At 38.4% G+C, this 22,460-nt stretch overlaps 2 protein-coding genes across 2 annotated transcripts; one reads left to right on the top strand and one right to left on the bottom strand.

Annotated features, from left to right (window-relative positions):
• The first annotated feature begins 1,601 nt into the window (after positions 1 to 1,601).
• On the top strand, positions 1,602 to 8,123 carry LOC147859149 (protein NLP7-like). Its single transcript, XM_087325549.1, has 4 exons — positions 1,602 to 3,902; positions 4,022 to 4,069; positions 4,268 to 5,369; positions 6,138 to 8,123. Exons 1-4 carry the CDS (start codon positions 2,814 to 2,816, stop codon positions 7,511 to 7,513), a joined length of 3,615 nt encoding a protein of 1,204 aa, XP_087181675.1. The 5' UTR covers positions 1,602 to 2,813; the 3' UTR covers positions 7,514 to 8,123.
• A 1,446-nt stretch (positions 8,124 to 9,569) lies between these two features.
• On the bottom strand, positions 9,570 to 15,508 carry LOC147859148 (BRCA1-A complex subunit BRE-like protein). The gene is made up of 13 exons (XM_087325548.1): positions 15,338 to 15,508; positions 15,121 to 15,208; positions 14,231 to 14,420; positions 13,109 to 13,199; positions 12,993 to 13,028; positions 12,795 to 12,881; positions 12,579 to 12,709; positions 11,845 to 11,893; positions 11,608 to 11,697; positions 10,642 to 10,695; positions 10,269 to 10,334; positions 10,060 to 10,154; positions 9,570 to 9,929 (listed from the first exon to the last, which is right to left on the bottom strand). Exons 1-13 carry the CDS (start codon positions 15,419 to 15,421, stop codon positions 9,860 to 9,862), a joined length of 1,131 nt encoding a protein of 376 aa, XP_087181674.1. The 5' UTR covers positions 15,422 to 15,508; the 3' UTR covers positions 9,570 to 9,859.
• Between the last annotated feature and the right edge of the window lie 6,952 nt (positions 15,509 to 22,460).

Genomic DNA, 22,460 nt, shown 5'->3' with positions numbered 1-22,460 from the left:
AAACAAAGTTTCCAAGATCTAAAGTTCGGCCATATAAATACATCGTGCACAAACAAATTTACGAATTTTCTTTCTTTTTTCTCTTCAATGTGTGGTTGTATTCAGATGCGGAAGAGATCTAACAACACAGAAAATCCAAACACATACGTACATTTGAGTTATTCGAGAGGGGCCCAAAAAAATTTGATGATTGAATGATCCCAAACTTTACTTACTTACATATGGTTGTGACGCATCACCTATTTCCTTCCATTCTCTCCATGAAAGTACTCAGGATCTCTTAACACGAGGGGTCATTAACTTTGAGAGGTGTGTTGTCGCACATCGACGCATCCCTTTTGTCGGGGGAGGGGGACATGAGCAAAGATCAAGTGGGAGAGGTGGCTTCGAAAAGTCGAATAAGCAACACATTTAGAGAAAAACTGTAGTGTTCGACGAGGAAATTGTCTCAACAAAGGGGGGGGGGAGGGGGGCAAGCAACCCGCAGCTCAACTTCAATGTGTGGAGGCATCGATTATCTATCAAGTCATTGGAGAGGCGATTCCTACAGATCACACACACACACACACACATCTCATTCTTCTCCTTCTCCTCCCCCATGCCCCACAATTGTCGGCCCCACAATTGTCACACACACACATACACACACATCTCCTTCTCCTCCTCCCCCATGCCCCACGATTGTCGGCCCCACAATTGTCACACACACACATACACACACATCTCCTTCTCCTCCTCCCCCATGCCCCACGATTGTCGGGCCCACAATTGTCACACATACACACACACAAACACACATCTCCTTCTTCTCCTTCTCCTCCCCCATGCCCCCATGCCCCACGATTGTCACCCCCCTTACCATTGTCACATCCCGGACTTTCATGTTCTAGTGAAATGATATGTGGGGTTGGGGCGCATGGGTTTACTACTGGCCAACAATTGGGCTCTCTTGTCGCTCTCTCTCTCTCTCTCTCAGTCTTAGTCTGAGTTTCTCAATGAGAAGAGAGCCTCTTGTAAGAAGAGATGCGAGAGACGAAACAAGGAAGTGACATCGATGATGAGGTCATTCGATCGAGAGAAGGGTTTTTTTGTTATAGAGAGAAAGTGGGGAGGGTGCGTGTGTGTAAAAAGAGTGGTGGAAGAGAAAGAAGAAGTGGTCTTCTTTGTAGATTGGTCTCTATGTCTCTCTTTTGTTAAGTCTCTTTCTCTTTCTCTCTTTCTCTCTGTCTCTGTGTCTCTCTGTTTGCACTTTCTACATCAGCATGAAGAGAGAGAGAGAGAGAGAGACATGTGTGTGATTTGGCAACTTTGGTGATTAGTTAAATCTTTGTGTATTTATTTCTTTCCCCCTTTTCTCCCCAATTTTGTTTTTTTTGTTTTTTTTGTTTCTATAAAGAGAGAAGAAGGTTTATATATAAGCTTCTTCTTCTTTTTTCTTCCCCCAAAAAGTTATATATATAAGCTTTTTTGAGCAGTAAATGGAGAATGATAGGATGAAAAATTTTAATTCATAAAAGGCCAATCAATCATTCATCCATCCTCTTTTCTGTTCTTTCAGAATCTCTCTCTCTCTCTTTTTCCACCATTGATCCAACCCTAACCCTATGCAAAGAAGGAAAGGAAAGGAAAGGAACAGAGCATTGAGGAAGAAAACAGAGCAATGATGGTTTGATGAAAGAACAGCCATGGCTCTAATGCTTTGGTAGATTAAGAAGAAGCAGCAGCTAAAAGAGGATCAAAGAAAAGGAAAAAAGAACAAAAAAAAAAAAAAAAAACCCCACCCCCTCCCTACCCAAATCAGCAATCTAGAGGTAAGATCTTCTTCTCCATATGGCCATGGCTGCAGCTAGCCCTGGTCTTTTTCTGCTGCAAATTTGAAAAGAGCCCACTCAGGAAAACAGAGTCTTTCATCACATCGGAAAGAAAAGCCATTTACAAACCTAGCACAGGACTTGCATCACATCTAAGATGGCTAATCAATCAATCAATCAATCAATCAATCAATAGGTAAGAGTCAACCCTAACCCGAGAACAGGTATCGCATCACAGCAAAAGAAGGCAATTCGATATATATGATAAACCCTAATCCGACCGTGAACAACTTCTTGCACAGCAGAAAAGGTAAGGTAAATCAAGAGATAGAGAAAACCCTAATCCTAGAACAGAGGTTGCAGGTTGCATCACATTTGATATCTCTTTTGCAAAAGATTAACTCAGAACTAGAGAGGGAAGCCAATAGATGGAATGAACCCTAACCATTGAATAGATCTTGCATGGCAAACAGAAAGGGAAGTAAATAGATACAATGAACTCAAACCGATGAACAGAGCTTGCATAACATATAGAACGGCAAGTCAACAGATACAATAAACCCTAAATCTAACCTTAGAGCAGAGATTGCATCAGATTTGGAAAGGAAAGTCAACAGAAAGAATAAATCCTCACCCTAACTCAAACCTCAGAATAGATCTTGCATCGCCTCTAAAAGGCAAGTCAATAGATGGAATAAACCATAACTCTAATCCTAAACCAAACCCGAACCCTAAAACAAATCTTGCGTCACAACTAGAGAAAAGCCTAACCATAGAACAGAACTAGCATCATATCTAGAAGAAAACTCAATAAATAGAATAACTCCCAACCAAACATAGAACAGGACTTGTGACAAATAGAGGAAGACAGTTCAATAGATAGAGTAAATCCTAATCTTAACCCAAACCTAGAACAGAACATATATCAGAACCAAAATAATCCCTAACCCTAACCTTAGAACATAGCTCAGTTCGCATACAGGAGGCTAATCAAGCGATATAATGAACCCCAACCATAACCCCAACTCTTACCCTTACTCTTATCCTTATCCTAACCCTAATTCTAAACCCGGAGAGGACACTGTTCTCGACGAGCTTATGGATCTAGATGCTATTCTTTCAGAGGCTACATCGGAATGTAATTATATAATGGGTTTTTCACCCACTGCTTTTTCTCCTTATTCCTCTGATACTTTCCTTTCTTTTCCTCTCTTTTCCTCTAGTCCTCCACCTTTCCTCGACTCCCCGAGAGGTATTAATCCATACTCTCTAAGCCCTGGATTTTCCTCTCCAATTATCCAACCTTCAATAGATTCCAATCCAAATTACAACGTTAAGGAACAAATTTCTGACATTTCTTTGCATTCATTGCACCGCATTCCTATGTCCATCTCCGGGCCAACGAATGTTTCTCCTTCTTCTCAAGTGATAAACCATAGGCATCTCCCACAAGAAGGAGCGATGGAAGATACCGTATCAGAAGCAATAGACCGCGAGTCTCGATTGTGTGTTACAGATGTAATTGAAGCGAAGAAGTCTAAATTGAAATTTCCATATTCAAGTTATCAACTACAGGAAAAACACATTACGACTTGGAATGATTCGGCATTGGGTAATCTACCTTTTACTGATCGGATTAAACTTGCACTTACAAACTACTTACATTTATCTGGCAATGGTATTCTCGTACAAGTATGGGTACCTCAGAAGCATGAAGACAGGGTTTTCTTAAGCACTTATAGACAGCTAAGTTTATTGCACAAGCCCAACAATGATTCCCTTTCTAAATATAGGGAGATCTCTAATAATTATAAGTTCTCGGTTGAGCAAGATGATCCAGTGGCATTACCTGGGCTTCCGGGTCGAGTCTTTCTAAAGAAGCTTCCGGAATGGACACCAAATGTGCAATTTTACAGTAAGAGTGAGTATCTCCGAGTCGAAGATGCAGTACACTTTGGTATTCGGGGATCATTGGCTTTGCCTGTCGTAGAGAAGGGTTCGGGTCGTTGTGTCGCGGTTCTTGAGCTAGTTATGTCGAAAGAACAGTTGGAGTACAAGAATGAGATTGAAAGCGTTTGTGAAGCCCTTAATGTAATGTGAAAAATGTTTGATTAGCGTAACTTCAACTGATATTTCTAAATTTTTGAAATGATATTCTTGCAAAGAAGATAAACACTTTCTTAATCATGGTTTTTCTTTGATTCTTACAGAAGGTCAACCTTGGGAGCGTGGAGAAGCCGTCTCACCTTCCACTTCAGGTATTGTATCTTGACTGTTTCATTCGTTCCCCAAATATCTCCTGCTTATAAGGTTTCCAACTAATTCTGCCTATAGATTCTCCAAGTGACTCTTGCTCATGGATTTTCCAGTTAACGCTGGATTGTAATTCTTTAGCCAATAGCTGCTGATACTAAATCTTGATCATAGCTTATCCTACTAAGTCTTGTTTGCATCAGGTGTCAGAAACCTCTAGACAACTGGTTCTCAAAGAAATCTTCGAGATCTTGATGGCAGTTGGTGGGGTCCATAAACTTCCACTGGCTCAGACATGGATTCCTTGCCGGTTTTCTAATGTTCTTGATCAAACGGGAGAGTGCCATTTTTCTGGTCCAGCTAGCTGTGATACCACCAGAGTAGGTCTTTTTACTGGGGATGGTCCCCATTACCTCACCGATTCCAGGATTGCTAAGTTCAGAGAAGCATGCTCAGAGTACTTTCTGGACACTGGACAAGGCGTTCCTGGTAAAGCATTGGTTTCCAATGAACCTGTCTTTTGTTCTGATGTCAAAGGCTGTAGCAAAGAAGAATATCCACTTTGTCATCATGCTCGGATGTTCAATCTCCACGCAGCTGTTGCTATTCGGCTTAGAAGTGTGCATACGGGTAAGAATGACTATGTGTTGGAGTTCTTCTTACCACAATCATGCTTGGATCCCGAAGAGCAACAGTTATTGCTGAATGCAATTTCTGTAACTATGCAATGCATTTGCAGAAGTTTGCGCACAATCACCATTGAAGAATTGCAAGAGGAAAAGACTAACTTGAAAGGCATAGACTTACATGCAAATCTGTCAGGTAGCAGTGATGATCTCCCATTACTGAAGCCGTATGGTTCAGGTTGTGATTCAAGTTCCGTGTCTACTGAAGTGTCTATCCCTAATGATCAAGTGCATGTCCAAAGAGAGAATAATATTTCTTCCCAACTTGGTGAGCGAATTAATAGGCAACAAGATGCCTTGTCATCCTCTCAACTCAATGAGCGAATAAATGGGCAGCGAGAAAACTTGCATTCGTCACGAATTAGTGAACAAGTTATTCCTCATTGTGATATGAGGTCAAGTAGTTCTGTCATCGTAGATAAATCAAGACCACCTCAGTCTCATACAGATGAGAACTATTCGTCCCAGAAGTCAGTAAAAGAATTGCATGAAGATAGAACCAGCACTAAAGGGCAGTCTGAAAGCAGGCGCCGGGGGATGACGGAAAAATCTGTTAGCCTCAGTGTTCTGCAACAATACTTTGCTGGTAGTTTAAAGGATGCTGCTAAAAGCCTCGGTGGTATGCAATCTCTTCTTTCTTTTACATCATTAATGATACTTTTGTCTAATGTGCTTCGTCAAGTGTATGCAACTTGAAATTAATGACTCTTTACTTTAGCTGGGATGTTTTCTGCTCTAGATTGACGAAATTGTATCTATGCTTCAGCAGTTATGGTTTGAATATCCATGTCATAGACAATAGCACAACTTATTCTTGAAAGTTGTGGTTTTCTGAAATATAAAGTAAAGCCTTATAAACCAAGTCAAGACCCAATGATATACAGATTAAAGGGTAGAAGTGGTTGATAAAATGATTCATTCCACTCTTCTTGACATGAAAGTGTTATATGGAACATAGGTTTCCACTGTCCTCTTCTTTTGTTCCAAGGATTTGCCAACCTTTTATTTCCTCGAGTATTAGATTCGATCACAACTTATTGTATTTGATTTCTCTGTGTCTGTCTTATGAATATCCCTGATTTTTTGTTCTAATGTTTGGTTACTCTCGGTTTTCCTCTTCTTTATTGTTTCAAGGATTTGTCACCCTTTTAGTTCCTCAAGGAAGTTAGATTTGCTCATAGATACTTGTATGTGATTTCTTCTGTATACGTTTGCATGTGCATTATAGATGTCCTCAATGTTTTTGTTCTAGTGTTTGGCTACTCCTTTTTGCCACCTTAAATAAGTATTATTGAGTTGTGCTTATTCCCTTTAGGATCTTTATGTGTGTGGGGTGTGGATGTATGTTATAAATTGTTATAAATGCCGTAAAATGTATATGACACAGTGTGTCCAACAACACTGAAGAGAATATGCCGGCAACATGGGATCTCAAGGTGGCCATCGAGGAAGATCAACAAGGTCAACCGCTCACTCAAGAAGCTGCAATGTGTGATTGACTCAGTAGAGGGTGCAGATGGTACCTTGAAAATAAATAATCTGTCAGCTCTAGCAGCAGCTGTAAAGCGTGTACAAACAAGCAGTGACAACAGCTCAGCAATTGAACTGGGTGGGTGGGCCCTCTCATGGGAGGCTAATAATGGAAAACCTCCCTCTTTAGATTCTACGAAGGACCATAGTTTGGGTGATTCCTCTTTCTCTACAAGTATAGGACCTGTGATTTTAGAGAGAGAAACGACTGGATGCAAGTTTTCTGAGAACATGCCAATGGCTTCAGTGGCAAGAGATGATTCATGTTCTCCTTTAGGGAGAACTTCACTTGATATGGAAGCGGTTGGGTGTAGTAGCGCAGGGAAGGAAGCTAGTGACCAGGTCAGAGAGCTGAGCGAAATGCAAGTAGATGAACTTCCTTCAAGAAGAAAAACATTTGGGGTTCATGTGAATAATGAGCAACCTTCAACAATATTATTTGAAGTAAATGGGAATAACGGACATCCTCTAAGAGGACAATTATTTAAGGTCAATGGGAATAATGAACATCCTTCAAGAGGAAAAACATTTGAAGTAAGGGAGAATCACATTTATCCAAATATTTCCAGTCGGATGTCGTTGATGGCTGATCTCCCGTCACGAGTTGTTTCTGTTTATGATGAGAAAGGGAAGGTGAATTTTAATAATGTGAGTGCAGGTGATGACAATAGTTATGAGTCCCAGAGCCATGGGAATTTCGATTCTTTTATGATGTTGAAAAACTTACGAGGAGCACTCGGGTCATTTGAGAGAGAGAATGCATTTATGAACTATAATTCTGGAACAATAAACTTGGATATTCCAGGTATCATGAGGATGCACACCCCGACATCTGAAGGTGAAGAAGCTAGCCAAAGCTCTCAAGAAATAGCTGGATCTTCTCCTGATTTAGAATCATCAAGAATGCAAGGAAGCGAGTCTGGGTCAGGCTCATTAAGCGGAGACAATAGCTCCCGGAATGAGAGACGAGATTTGGAAGATACGTATGCAACCATCAAGGCAACATACAAAGATGATATTGCGCGATTCCGTGTAAAGTTGGACATCGGGTACAACGATATAAGAGAAGAAATTGGTAAAAGATTCAAACTGAAGATAGATGGGTTTCAGCTGAAGTATCTAGATGATGATGAAGAGTGGGTCATACTCACTTGTGATGCTGATGTTTCTGAGTGCTTTCGTATTCTACAATCATCGGGCCAAAACCACATAAAACTACAAGTGCGTGATTGAATGGTTTGTTGGACTTTTGTACAGAAGCAATCCGAGGATATATACATATATAGAAATTTCTATGGAATCCAACAACTGTTGCCCTTGGTAAACCCCAAAAAGCATTAACGAATCACAGACAGCTGATAGTGGGTCTGCCATGTCATAGATATAACATCGATGGGATAGTGCATGGCCACCATGGATGTTATATTCTAGGACACTAATGTATTAAATGTACTGCCAAAAATCCCTTGCTTTTTTGGACGTTCATTTGCTCAAAGTGTTATCTACAAAGATGTCACAACTTTGCGATCTCAACTGTAGATACTTTTGTAAATTTTAATTAGAACCCTTGATTATTCAGATCGTGGTAAATGTTTCATAGCTGAGCTTGTCCTTCAGAAGTAGGGGACTTCTAAAGAGCTCTAGTTCTCCATATAGAATTTGAAGGGTGGTTGAAAGTGCCTTACTGATGCTAATAACGGTTCAACCTCTCCCCTTTATTAGAAGAAAGAAATCTATGAGCATATGATTTTGTTATTGAATGTGGGAAGGCTCTATCTTGAGATGGCTGTTTGTTTTCATCTTGTAATAAACAGATAAATTTATCATCAATTGAGTTTGACAACTGCTGTCATGGTTAACCGTATATGCATGCGTACCTCTCACTGAGTTTTGTAAAATCCCTTTAAAAATACCATCATTGGTTTGATAAAAGTTAACTAAGAAGAATAGTAGTTTGTGTATGAGTCTCAGATATCTATATATGGCCTTTAAATCTTTAAACATTACACATAGGAACTGCATTGCACTGAAAGCCTCTGGTCTAGAAATTCAATTTACATAATATTCTCCCACCTAAATTTGTATAGACTAGACAAGAGGCTAGGAATTTGCCATTGGGATTGTTTCGGAGATGAAGTACTCAACTGATTTGATGGGATAAAAATCATGACCTTTGTCCATCAACTAGATATGCCAACTAGATATGTGCATTTAGAAAAATCATTGAGAAGTGTTGTGAATTCCTCTAGTAATTAGATGAGTGAAAAATCGTGACCTTTCTCCACAAACTTGATACATGCAAGTCATTGAGAAGCATTGGAAGTTTGAATTGCAACTCCTACAGCACAATCGTAACAATCAAGATGAGATACCTTATGGGGCTTTGGAATTGTGAACAGTGGACCAATCTTTCACCCATTTATGACGGTGGTTTGTATAAAATCATCAAAACCAAATATGCAAAATATACAACATACTTTCGTACAAAATCATCAAAACCAAGTACACAAAGGGCACAGTATACTTTTAGTACGTGTAGGCATTATCCATTACTTTGAATAATCTCATATTCATGGTTCACATTATGAGGAGCCATTCTTTTACATACTTATGATGAAACGTTTCTATAAAATCATTGCATCCAACTGGCAACTACTCAGCATCATTTATTACTTTGAATAACCTCTACATGTGGTTCACATCATGTGGATACATTTACACAGAAGGCACGATATACTTATGACCATTGCATGGTGTGCCATGATAGACAAAGGAGGCATTTTCCTTTGTATAGATGAAACACTAAATATACAGGAAATGGTTTCTTCCCTGAATTTGGTTCTGTAAATGATATGATTCCAGGAGCTAATTGGAGAACGGTTCACCAAATTCTTCAAGAATATACTATCAAACTTATTAAAACTCAATCAAGGTTTTGTTTCCATACATTGCAGAAGACCAATACCACAGAAAACGTCAGCATGCCCCACTACAAATAAGAGAAAAATAGACAGGCACAAAGGACATCTGATGATTCTGATCCTTTTATTGTCCCCAATCTATTGCAGCCATTCAGTCTTCTCTATTTCATTTGGCTTCTCACCTTTTCAAGTTTACAATCATGTGACCTACTTACCTCTGTGCCCTCTCTCCAGTCCAATTGTACATAAAAAACACTAATATAAAGAAGACAATAGGTAGGTGTAAAACATCTAATACCACAAGAAAAACTAAGACGGTGTCAGGACATAAAACCATTCAGTTCAAACAGGTAAGTAATATTGATACAGGTCAAAAATCGGTCCATATTCTTCAAAATTTTGGATTTTTGTCCAACAACTTTTTACATGTTACAATAGCGATATATTACATCCATATTGATCTTAAATGCCAAAATTATTATATCAAATCTGCCATAATTAACTCTGCAGACTTCAGAAGTTACTCTCTTAATAAATTTAAAAAATACATCACACGAGCTTTAGATAGATTATGGTTGTCTCACTCAGAGGGTTCCCGATTCACAACTGAGGAAGGCTGGGTTGAAAATATACAGCAAAAAACATTCACATGCTCTTCCTACCGAAGTCGTTGCAATGTGTCAGTACAATATTTCTTGAAGTTCCCACTCTCCTCAACAATAAACTCGCTGTAGCAATAAACCAATATTTATTGTTAAGTATGTTGAAAATAAATGAAAATTTCTCCAAATAAATAAGCAACACTGCAGAATTTGTGTTCAGTGTAGCTGCACCATAATGAAAGATAAGATTATGTACCAAACACGCTGCACCATCTCAGATGTATCCCATCGAGGACTCCATGGGTAATCACTGTATGAGCGCATTATTGGTTTTCCAAGGTTGTCAAAGTGCTGAAAAAGAGAGAAGAATATAAAACATAATTGTCGAGAAAAATAATTGTTTCAAATTTGAATGTGTACAATATATATATCAAGATATATTCGTAAAGACTATTCAGGACTTACAAGACAGCTCTGAAGTACTATAGATGGCTGCTGTTTAGGAAATTGAGTTAAGAGTGTGAAATGAACCTACAAAACACAGTAACTATGAAATTATAAAATGATTTGATTTGGATAAATTTTAAAATTCGAATGATAGGATCAAGCTAAAAAATGTTAGATTCTGCTATTCTGCTCAATGCAGCTGTATCATCTATAAGATGACTACCAGTATCATCGATAAGATAACTAGCAGTATCATCTGTTTTAGCTGCAAGTAGATGGATAAAAAACTGTTCTCTTTTCGGTTTAAAGACATCTAACTGAAAGATGTCTTATAAAATACAGAAAATTGATCCTCTGATGCATATAACGTGTCTCAGTTCAAAGATGATACCAAGAAAATAAAAATGCCTGAAGATGTCAATATAGAGACTTTCCTCCCAAAAGCCTGCAGACAAGATCACTAAGATTAATAATCAGGCAGAGAATTCTACCAAATAAAATAGTTACAATAATGTCATATAATAAACATTCGTCACACTATGAAGTTACCAAATTCAACAGCCTGAATAAGTTTCCTAGGCATCTCAGTTAACCATTTATAATACTTCATTATTGTACTAGATCAGCCATCATTATGACCGATGGATTATGGAGAACATACACACTTGTTCATGGTTCAAAACCATTTATGTGTATGCATTTCTTCAAGGAAAGACTTGGAAGTTCATTTGAAATTCTGTAAACAGTTTTCAAATAAACCTAAGCATAAGAAGTACACAGCTGTTATAGACAATAGAATCAAGGCTCAATCACATATTATCAAGATACAGCAGTTCTTGAGATGGTTCATTTGTATATATGGTTTTGGGTTTATGTTGTCTGACCTCGACAACTGCACACCAACTATAAAGCAAACAAACACATGCACGGTTGTGTAGCAAGAGTAGTATCAGTCCTGAACCCCCAATAACATCTATGAAATGATGAAATCTTTAGCTTCTGATGATTTGTGAAAGGAATAGAGTGGCTTAGCACTTTTGTTCACTTATTCAGGTTGTTGAGTGAACAGAAAATGTTTGAGGCTCCACTGCTTTTAAACAAGTGAGAGGTTCAAGGGCATTGATCTTTGTCAATATGTGGCGCCTATCCTTTCATCATAGACACACTAATGGACTAAGGAATGAAATTGAAGCTGCTTTGTTCATCCAAAAAAGTACTATCTTGTTTATTTTTAAAAAACATAGCTCTATATTATCTATACAAAAATCCTTCAGAATTACAGCAAAGAAGAGCTTCATTTCATGCAGAGCACAAATATGTCAATCTAATTATTTGAAGCAGAAAAGGTCACACTTACAATATCTGCCTCGAGAGGCCATCCGAAAAAGATGGCTAAACGTTCTATGAAATTTTTCCGCAAAGTGATGGACGCGAAGGCCTCGTTCATCTGTCATAATAATCACTGTCTTTTAATGCTTATTACCAGATAGAAAAAATTTCTTTAAATGAAATTGTTATGCAATCATATGCCCCATCTGTTGCATTGTTTACTACTCTCTATTTCCATTGCTTTTCAAAAAACACAGAAATTCACCTGTTTTTTTAGAGTTTCCTGCAATGTTGGTATATACTCAGCTATACACCTGCACCATACCCGGGATACTTTATGAGAGGACTCAGTTTACCTTCACAAAATCAAAACCTCTCTAAGTTCACAATGGTGTATGCTCTACATTTTTTTTAAGGCTACCCTAGTATCCATGTAATATCAGGCAGTTAGAATATCAGGAATACTTTTTTGAGTGGGACTCAGTTTACATTCACAAAATCAAAAACTCTCTACGCTCATAATGTTATATGCTTAGCTAATGGAAGTATCTACATTTTTCTCAAGGCTACCCTTTCATCCAGGTAATATCAAGCAGTTCTAATTTATCTATATTTATATTCATTTGGATTTGTTGGTTCCCTGAGATGAGATAAAATTCTCTGATGTACTTTTACACATTGTCTCATAGGCCATTTTGGTTTCTGGGAGTATCTACATTTTTCTCAAGGCTACCCTTTCATCCAGGTAATATCAAGCAGTTCTAATTGATCTATATTTATATTTATTTGGATTTGTTGGTTCCCTGAGATGAGATAAAATTCTCTGATGTACTCTTACACATTGTCTCATAGGCCATTTTGTTTCTTGGTTTCTTACTTTTCTAGTTTCTTGCTTCATCTTAGTCAAGGTTATCACAATGATTGTCATCACCTCTAAGATGCTGAATGTTTTCACCTACAATGCAATAGTACATTTGATTGCATAAGAGTGAAACCCACATTCTTTCTGGCCAGACAGGTAACTTAACATCATCAACGTCAAACAATTCTTTTGTCAAACCAGGAGCAAACAGCTTCAATGATGGGGTTGTGGGGTTCCATGAATGCCCTTTCCTCACAGGAAAGATAACCTGCAATCCCATTGATTAGAGTCAGTGCATGCTTTACTTCAACTACTAGAGTCTTTATATTCTATTATGCGAAGAAATCCCTCACTTTTAGCTTAATCACAGCTTGATGCTTAGATGTCTCAAGGTCACAATCTGTTCTAAGGACAGAAACAGCAAATACGACCTCCTGTGTCTGAGATATTGTACCAGGCGACAACAAGATTTACAAAAAGGAATAAGCCGCAAATAATCAAGAAACTTATTACATATAAAACATGGAAGAGCTACCATCCACATGATTAACCTTGTCAGCTATGTTGACCAAACACATCTCCAGACCCTGCAGAAGAGATTAGATCAGTAATTAACAGAAAATATCTGCTTTACCATTATGATAATGCAATGGAACAAGCAACAAACCTCAAAATCGCTTATTGTTCCAACTTCAAACCGCACTCTTTCATCATCAACTTGTTCAACGAGTTTGCGTTGATATTGCAAGTACAATGACCTATTGACAAAAGTTGAGATATCAACAATAGCATAAAAATTTTGTGACACTAAACCATATAAATTAGAAAATCTTAAATCAAACCCATAAGAAAACAAAAGAATGGCGGGCAAATGTAAAGATACATAGGTCAGCTTCTTGTACAACTAGAATCGAGTACATCAATTCAAACCACAGTTAATCTATCAGTGTCAAAGAAACCAACCTCTCATAAATTTGACTATATTCTATCACATTCCCAAGTGTAAGTGAAGGTTCACATATCAATTTTCAACATCCATATAAATTACATGAACAAAAAAGCTTCAATAACTCTATCGGTTAATACATATCAGCATCCATGAAAAGGTACCCCTAAAATAATGATATATATATATCCATAAGACTTCAACTCTGACACATTACAAAACCATTTTTGCTAAACTTTCCTTAATTTTGCCAAGGCGTGTCAAAGTTTCAACGACTCAAATTTAATTTTTTCACTCTCACATCCTTATCACATATATATTCATATCAAGGTGTAAAATTTTGGCATATCTACATGTTCATATACCTATCTATAGATTGTTCATACATACATGCAAATAGACTTGCATGAATCTATCTAACTATCTAACTATCTATCTATCTATATATATATAATGACGCACTATCATCTTTCTATGACAATGCTCCTGTCTTACCCTAGAACCATTTCCAAACTCACAAGCTTCAGCTTATATTCAAACTTTCAGCATCTTGCCTCACAACCATTTCCAAACTCATAAACTTAAGCTTATATTCAAACATCTGCCATCATCCATTATCATCTTACTATTTCTTTTTCCCTCTTAACCTAGAGTCTTATGTGAACTTGCAAATTTCAGTTAAGTCCACAAGTTTTAGAATCGTAAATTTTTATCCCCCTGCCTGGATTCTTATCAAGGCTTGTAAAATTCAGGTTATATTAAAATCTGCATTTTATTAACATCCACCATTGTATTATCAAATGTTAGTTCATAATATGTTTTTCAGGAGAATAAGCATTTTACCTTATTTCAGATACTAATTGGAAAAGCTTGCTTTCATCTTTCACATTCCAATCTCTCAAGATGTTCCATGCCACATTTGAACACGCTTGGCTATTATCTCCAACCAAAGCTGCCAGAAATTTCTCATCTTCCACTGGAAATATAACATCAGGAGCATGCCTAGGATACTCACCGTTGAAGATAATATCCCCTGGTTCAAATGGAGCAAGAAAAAAGCAAACCTTCAAACAAATAAAAATAAGAGCAAAATCTAACAGAACTACATGAAAGAGACCACGGTTCACATCCATTGATTTAGCCAATGAAGAAACATAGAATCATTCAAATAGTTAATTTAGCGAATGAAAGCCTATTATAGCTTCATAAAATAGACAGAAGTCCTGTTCACATTTAGCAATGGAAGATTCGTATATAAACTATATACAATCAATACAGCCAAAATAAAAGAAAAGAAAAAATTCTCTAAAAAAACATAGCTGCATTTAATGGAATACACAACATTTCCATCATTTACTGATCCTTGAAATGGATTACAAATATATCAGAGAAGGAAACAATCTAAAATAACAACATTTCATAAAATAGACCACATATTCTATTCATACATTTATTAGATGACGAGAGCATAAAACGTTTTCAACGACCAAGAATATTCAAACAAAATAAAGTTCAAATTAGAAAAATTTTAAACGCGGTTGAGGAACAGAAGACCAAAGAAAACTACATGAAATATACTTAATTTACTCTGCACATGGAGGGGGGATGCATATATAATTTGATAATTAAAAGTAAACGAGAGCGAAAAAAATCGCAAAATCTAACAAAACTACAGGAAATAGACCACAATTTCATTCATTTATTTATCACGCAGGAGGAAATAACACGCGTACATTTGATGTGATCAAGACAGAAAGGAACAAAGAGGGAGAAGCGATCTGCATAATTTGCACCAGGAAATCCTTTCTTGACATCGGCAACCTATTTATGCGCAAATAAACCAGAAAAGGTGAGAGGAAGAAAGGAGGATGAATATGACGACAATGACGATGAATATGAAGATGACGGGGGACGAAAACAAAAGAAGGAAGGTTTTTTTATATATAGAACCTTAATCGGAAGACGATTGAGAAGGTACTGCATCTGGGAGGCATGCAGAGGGCAGAAATCTCTGAGAGAGCTTGAGATCTCCATCTCTCATCCTCTCCCTCTGTCTCTCTGTCTGTCTCTGTCTCTGTCTCTCGCTGTGTCTCTGCGGGAGTGACAGACTCTTCTTGAGAAGGAGACAGAGCAAATACATACATACTGACTCCAGAGATTCGTGCATACATACATACATACATACATACATACATACATACATACATACATACATACATACACACACACACGCACACACACATACATACATACATACGCTCCGACGTGTCTATTATGACACAAATCATAAAGAGGGCTGGTGAGGGAATCGTGGCCACAGACGGTGCAGGTTGCTCAGAGAAGGCGCGTGCAATCTGCATCGTCGAATTTCGATAATGAAGAAGGCGTGAAAAATAAAGTTGTGCAGAGGTCGCCCAACCTTGTCAGAGGTAGCCCAACCGTTGGGTGACCAGTTTAAGCAGGTTGCCCAACTGCTTTAGGGCTTATATTGAGTTGGTCACCCAACCAACTCAATAAAAGATGCAGGTCGCCCAACCGTTTATTTTTAAAGCGGTTGGGTGACCATTTTAAGCAGGTTGCCCAATTGCTTTAGGGTTTATATTGAGTTGGTCCCCCAACCAACCCAATAAAAGATGTAGGTCGCCCAACCGATGACTATAAAAGCCTAAAACTTGTCATTATCTCTCATTTTTTCAAACGAGATTGACAGGTTTCTTTTGCCGGGAAAGAGTTGGGCGTTAGGCGACCTGCAATCAACATACACAACAATCAATCTCCTCCATCACTATTCCCAGGTATGTACTAAACCCTATCACATCACTTTTTCTGTTTTTTTTACATGTGGTAGGAATAGTTGAGGGATTAGGGTTTGGAGTAGTTGAGGGATTTTGTTTCTTGTTGAGGGATTACAAGGATAAGGATTCATTACTAAAATCATGTAGAAGGCTCTACCTCAGACATGAAATCTATGCATTGAATAAGGTAGCAGTATTCGATATTGCATCCTGAGTCTTTTAACTGCATAGTTTAGGTACAAAAGATGGATATGCCATCACTATTATCCCCCCAAAACAAATGGAAAAAATAGTAATAATAATCATGAAGCTGCATTTGAATTGTCTCAATCCTTGGTTTGATTGATTCAAAAAGGGGTATTTCAATCTTCCCCCTAAGATCATCCACATCAATTACCACATTTTTTTAATCTTCTTCGAGAATGTGTAACACTTTTTGCTAAGCGGCATGCAAGCAACCTCTACATAACGAAAGGAAAACTATCTTATGTTCTATCAATTACACATTCACTCATCATCATAATCATGGTTCCATACCATCATCAATAGCCTTACCCCCTCTTCATAAACCTTCTTACTTCTTTAATCTTGTACTCTCTCTAGTTTACCAACACCAGAGACTCTGGCTTTGATTCAATTAACTCTCTTTTATTGTCAATCCCCAGAGACAGCTCTATGCCATGTTTAAATTGTCTCAATCCTTGGTTGATTCAGAATGGCATTGATTTTTCATTTTTTTAGTCATCAATAATGTGTAACAATGGCACTAAAGCATTGCCATTGTTCCATCCTCATCTTTTTTTCTTAGAGGTCACATCAACCACATTCACTGCAACACATCTTCATCTTCATTTCTTCTTCTTAATCAACCAATATTAATCAACCAATGGACTTCTATACGATGGGGTTGGGCTACCAACATTACAAAAGCCATCTACATTCTAGTTTTGGGTGAGATTTATTCTATTTCCCTTTTTCTAATGTTCCTTTTGAGCTTCCTATGCATTCTAGTGTCAATGTCTTTGTGTTTCTTTTCCTAAATGGTAGGTACTTAACAAGCTTTGGCATTCTAAGAACTCACATCTCCCTTAAGTCCCCAAAACTTCATGTCTCTTGATTAAATATGAGGTTGAAACAATCAATTTAAACAATCAATTCTTACAACTTAGACATTGGGATTTGAGTCTCATTCCTGCTTAATCTAATTATCGCAACATGATAAGTAGGATATAACATATGGGGAGATTTGGAAGTGAGGGATTAGGGTTTTGGGTTTTGGGTTTTGGGTTTAATGATTTGCTTGCTTAAACTTAATATTGTGTGTGTTTGAGTATTAAATTCAAAAAATGTTTGACTACTTGAATGGTGGTAGATGGCTTCCAAGTCCAAGTACAAAGATTGGTGGGATTTCGATAACAGTGACATATATCCAACTCAAGAGAGGTATGTCACGAACCAATCTCCCCTAATATTGGTTTAGGGTTTGATGCATGTATGTTGACTCGTGATTTGTTAAAGGGTCTTCGTTAGAAGACATTGGCGAAGTTTGTCAGCCGACATGTGTACGAGTGGGGACAGAATGGATCAAACACATACGCCTCATATCGAGCCCATACAGGCCATGGCAACACATACGCCTGGGGACAGAATGGATCAAACACATACGCCTCAGATCGACGTGGACTATGACCTTATTCACGTTGTGGATGGAGTATTCGTTGCCACTCGAGGTGACAGAACGCTTCACCGTCGTCGACCCACTGTGGGTGACGCTACACCAACAGACGATGAAGGGGCAAGCCATCCTTAGGAAGGTGGCTGAATGTGATTATATGTTCATTCCGATCGTGCTTGACGGGCATTGGGTGTTGTGGACGAAGATGCGACAGAAAGTTTCTAAGCTAATTAGCAAAGTAGTCTTCTGTGATCCATTGAACAACGTAGCGACTGACAACGTGCGGAGAATGGCAAAGTTGGCGATTCGGGAAATTTCATCTGAACCGTTAGACCACAGCATTGTGCCCGAGGGTCAACATCACGTATTGCACATCCCAACTCAGCCAAATTGTTGGGATTGTGGCTTTTACGTCATGAAGACTATCCAAATGTTGGTGGGGGAGTTCTTACAAGGATGGATATCTCCGACTTTTGTAAGTGTAATTGCAATGCCTTATTCATGTGGATTGTGTATAGATGTGTTCTTATACATATTTGGTGACAGGGCACAGAGATGTGGTTCACCAAACACGAAGTGGATTCACTTCGGAATCATATGGACGAGTGGGCACGAAGGGTACTAGGATTTGCACCTGCGACCGGTGGCTCCATATTGTAAATTTTGTGAATGTTGTTTTCAGCACAAATTTTGCTATAGAGTTGATGTTATAACTATATTTTGGAATCCACACAAATTTTGTATAGCGAGAATCGACTCATTGTATATCGCGATTACTTATTAATGGAAATGTTGTTTACAACAAGTGTTTATCTCAAGTTGATTTGTTGTTTTAAACCAATCACAAGTTGTGATCTAAAGGTGATTTGTTGTTTTCAACCAATCTAAGTTGTGATCTAAAGTTGATTTGCTGTTTTAAAAGTTTCTCAAGTTGTGATCTCCAATAGATTTGACGTTTTAACCAATCATCTACTTAATCCTTTCTCTATCTTATTAGTAAATTCTAATTTCACACAACTCCTAGTTCCTAAAAGACTTTCAATTGACTTTAGCAACGTTCCTAGAACCTTCCTCGCGTATGTCTAAAAAAATGACTTTTTTTTATTTCTTTAATGAACTACGATTTTTCATTCAACGGAGAAACCAAGTTGCCCAAACATCTTTAAATTAATTCTCTTTTGATATGGTCACCCAACCAGGTTGCCCAAACCTCTTAAAATTAATTCTCTTTTGATATGGTCACCCAACCAGGTTGCCCAAACCTCTTACAATTAATTCTCTTTTAATATCGTAACCGAACTAGGTTGCCCAAACCTCTTAAAATTTATTCTATGTTGATATGATCACCCAACCAGGTTGCCCAAACCTCATAATCCAGGTCGCCCAACCTGTTACCTAAACGGCCAAAAAAACGGTCATATTAACATGTAAATTAATCACATTTTAAGTCATATTAAACCCTTCACCGTCATTTTAATAAGAGTTGATTCCATCTCCAGTTAATTACCTTTTAAGATCAGATTCAATTAATCACATTCTCTATCTTAATCCGAAGCAATTAATCACATTCTCTATCTTAATCAAGTTCTTATAATCACATTCTCTACCTTAATCACGTTCTTATAATCACATTCTCTATCTTAATCACATTCTTATAATCCCATTCTCTATCTTAATTAGGTTCAATTAATTACATTCTCTAGCTTAATCAGATTCTTATAATCACCGTCTCTATCTTAATCATAATCTCTGTCTTAATCAAATTCACTTAATCACATTCTCTAGCTTAATCAGGTTCAATTAATCAGATTCTTATAATCGCCATCTCTATCTTAATCATAATCTCTGTCTTAATCAAATTTACTTTATCACATTCTCTAGCTTAAATTACCTCTGATTAATCACTACAAGAAAACCAAGTTGTTGAGATGAATCAAAATGAAATAGATTTCATCACGTCCTTGTATGATTCTGAGGATGGTTATGCATCACCATACTCCGCAACCATCGATGAAGACTTGGATTCGTCTACATCCGAAGACTATGAGTCGGCAGCTTCATCTGAAGAAGAGGTGGGGGAGGTTGATCCCTTCATGTATTGTTCGGCGAGGTATTTTGCGTTCACTAGAGGTATGTACGATTTAATGCTTAAAGATTTATTGGGTCAAGTTAAGGTAACATTTGAAATATTAAGCACACTCGCAAGGGGTGCACCTCTTAATTTACATGCATGGAGGCGCATGAAGAGTCGTCTCACACTTAGAAATGAGAATGCAATACACCTTAAGGCATCGCCTCATCTTCAGATTACGCACGTAGACAAATGGAGGGAGATAGTATTGGCGTCACATTGTGGCGCATCGCACCGTTCTTTGACAAGTACTCTGTCAGAGTTAAAGAGACTTTGGTCCAATGACCTTCGTGACCATGGGATCCCTAGTGCGTATGTGAAAGCAGTGATTGACCAATGTGGTTGTCAAGTTGTGTCGAGGTTAACTCCATCTGACATGGAGGGGACAAGTGTCGTGAAATATAAAAAGTCTAGACCCATAGAAGTGATCAAGATAGAGGCACATAGGGTTGATGATACGCTCATAGATGTTCAATTGAGGTATCACACACGCTTCCGTACAGGGATCACAAGGGGTGCACATGTGACTAGGTATAATTGTCACCGATGCGGTGTGGCCAACAAGCAATATCCATGCACTCGACGTAGAAAGCATTCATCTTGATGTGGGTGTACTTTTCATGTGAACGCTCGAATGAATGGCGGGGTTGACCATGGGATAGTGACCGTTTCAATATATGAACCTCATACGGGTCATGTACCGGGAAGTAGACCAGATGCGTACTATTTGCCAGTGGCCCCAAATGTTATAAGTTGTTGTAGAGATGACCTTTTTGATGTTGGTTGCGCACGACATGTGGCACGAATGAGCATGCGTAAGGAAGCATATCATAAGTCCAAGGCTAGTCCATTAGACCTTGTGAGTTGTAGGTTCTTTATGATACCAAAGGAGGTCAATAACATGGCCAACAAGTTAAAAATTGGGAGTGCCATGTCAGGGGTTGATTGGTCTTTGACGATGCAAGATGCCTATGCCCTCTGAGATCTTGGGAAGGTGGCTCATGTCCAACCCTACTTGCCTGGTGAATATGGATCTCCCGCAAGGCAACCGTTCATCTTGGTGCTCCAAGATGAATGGATGTTAGAGATGTGTGAGCGATTGTCAATAAACAACTCTTGGGCAATCGACTCCACGTTTAAAACAAACCAATTTGGCTTGCCATTATATGCAGCTGTGGCCCCAAATGCCATGGGAGTTGGTATCCCATTATGGTACATGATATGTAGTTCTGATAAGGGGTCTAACCATGAGCAAGTAGCTTTAGAAACTTGCTTGAGAGTCATATTTGCTCGGATGCCCAATGTGAGGCCAAATGCCATAGTCATCGATAAAAGTTGGACATCATATAATGCCATAAGTAATGTGATTGCAACAGACCGATTATCTTGGATAGTTACAAATGGGCAAAGGTCGCAAACACATTGTCGACTTTTGTTGTGTCACTTCCACGCAAAAAAAGCATGGTTGGACAATTTGTTGCCAAAGGTAAGTGCAACTAAGAGAAACCATCTTTATAATCGGATGTGCCAACTCATGCAATGCATTACGGAATCCACATTCAATGCCCAATGTGAGGAGTTAAAGGTAGAATATGCAAACAAGCCAGGTGTTTGGCAATATATAGAAGGAGGATGGTGTGGCTTGACATGTGTGTGGAGGAAACTGTGGCCCAAATTTGGTAGAATGTTCAACTACGGACATGTTGACACTACCAATCTCGTGGAGAGACATTGGCAGTTTATCAAATATACTGCCTTAAGAGGGAGGATAAACCGATCAATTACCGATCTTGTGCATGTTTTAATCGGGGATAGTCAAACTAGCACTTGCATCGGGGGTACTGTTTTTGAATGGTACAAGCAACGACAAGAAATATGTGAGAGTGGTAGATTTGCACCACGTGCAAATTGTAGGGATCAAACAACAAGACTTAAAGAGGCCGAAAGGCTACTAGAGAGGTATGAAACTAATGATGCGACAATGCATATTGTGGATGAGCTCCGATATTGGTTTAAAATATTGAGCTTGACAAAACCGAATGTATGGTATAATGTATCGCTCCAATGTTCATATTGTGATTGCCAAGACCCTACGAGTAAATGTAAGCATATACTCGGCATCAAGATGATTATTGAGAGGCACATGCCACATCTATGTGGGTCATTGCCTTTTATAGATCATGCAACCCATATGCGCAATGACCATTTCACAGAGACGGAAGTGGAGACAGAAGTAGAACCAGTCGAGGAGACAAACCCTATAACATCACAAATGGAGGAATGGGAGTCGAAAATACAAACGGTTGAGGGGGCTATTCAATGTCTTAGGCAAGGGTTACGATCCCTCGACCGTGCAACAATTTTGGCATGTATGGAGTCCATTGAAGAAATAGGTTAGACACTGGTGTATCACCTAGGTGCACCGAAACCAACCAATGAAGAAGACCGTGGATCCATAGGGCGTAAGCAAGC

This window comes from Azolla caroliniana, unplaced genomic scaffold (assembly GCF_043228905.1).
Source record: "Azolla caroliniana isolate FFs.n. ecotype wild unplaced genomic scaffold, voAzoCaro1.0.p SCAF_10, whole genome shotgun sequence".
In the NCBI taxonomy this organism is placed as follows: Eukaryota; Viridiplantae; Streptophyta; class Polypodiopsida; order Salviniales; family Salviniaceae; genus Azolla; species Azolla caroliniana.
Note: the sequence above shows the minus strand (reverse complement) of the source record. Positions and strands in the feature narration are given on the sequence as shown.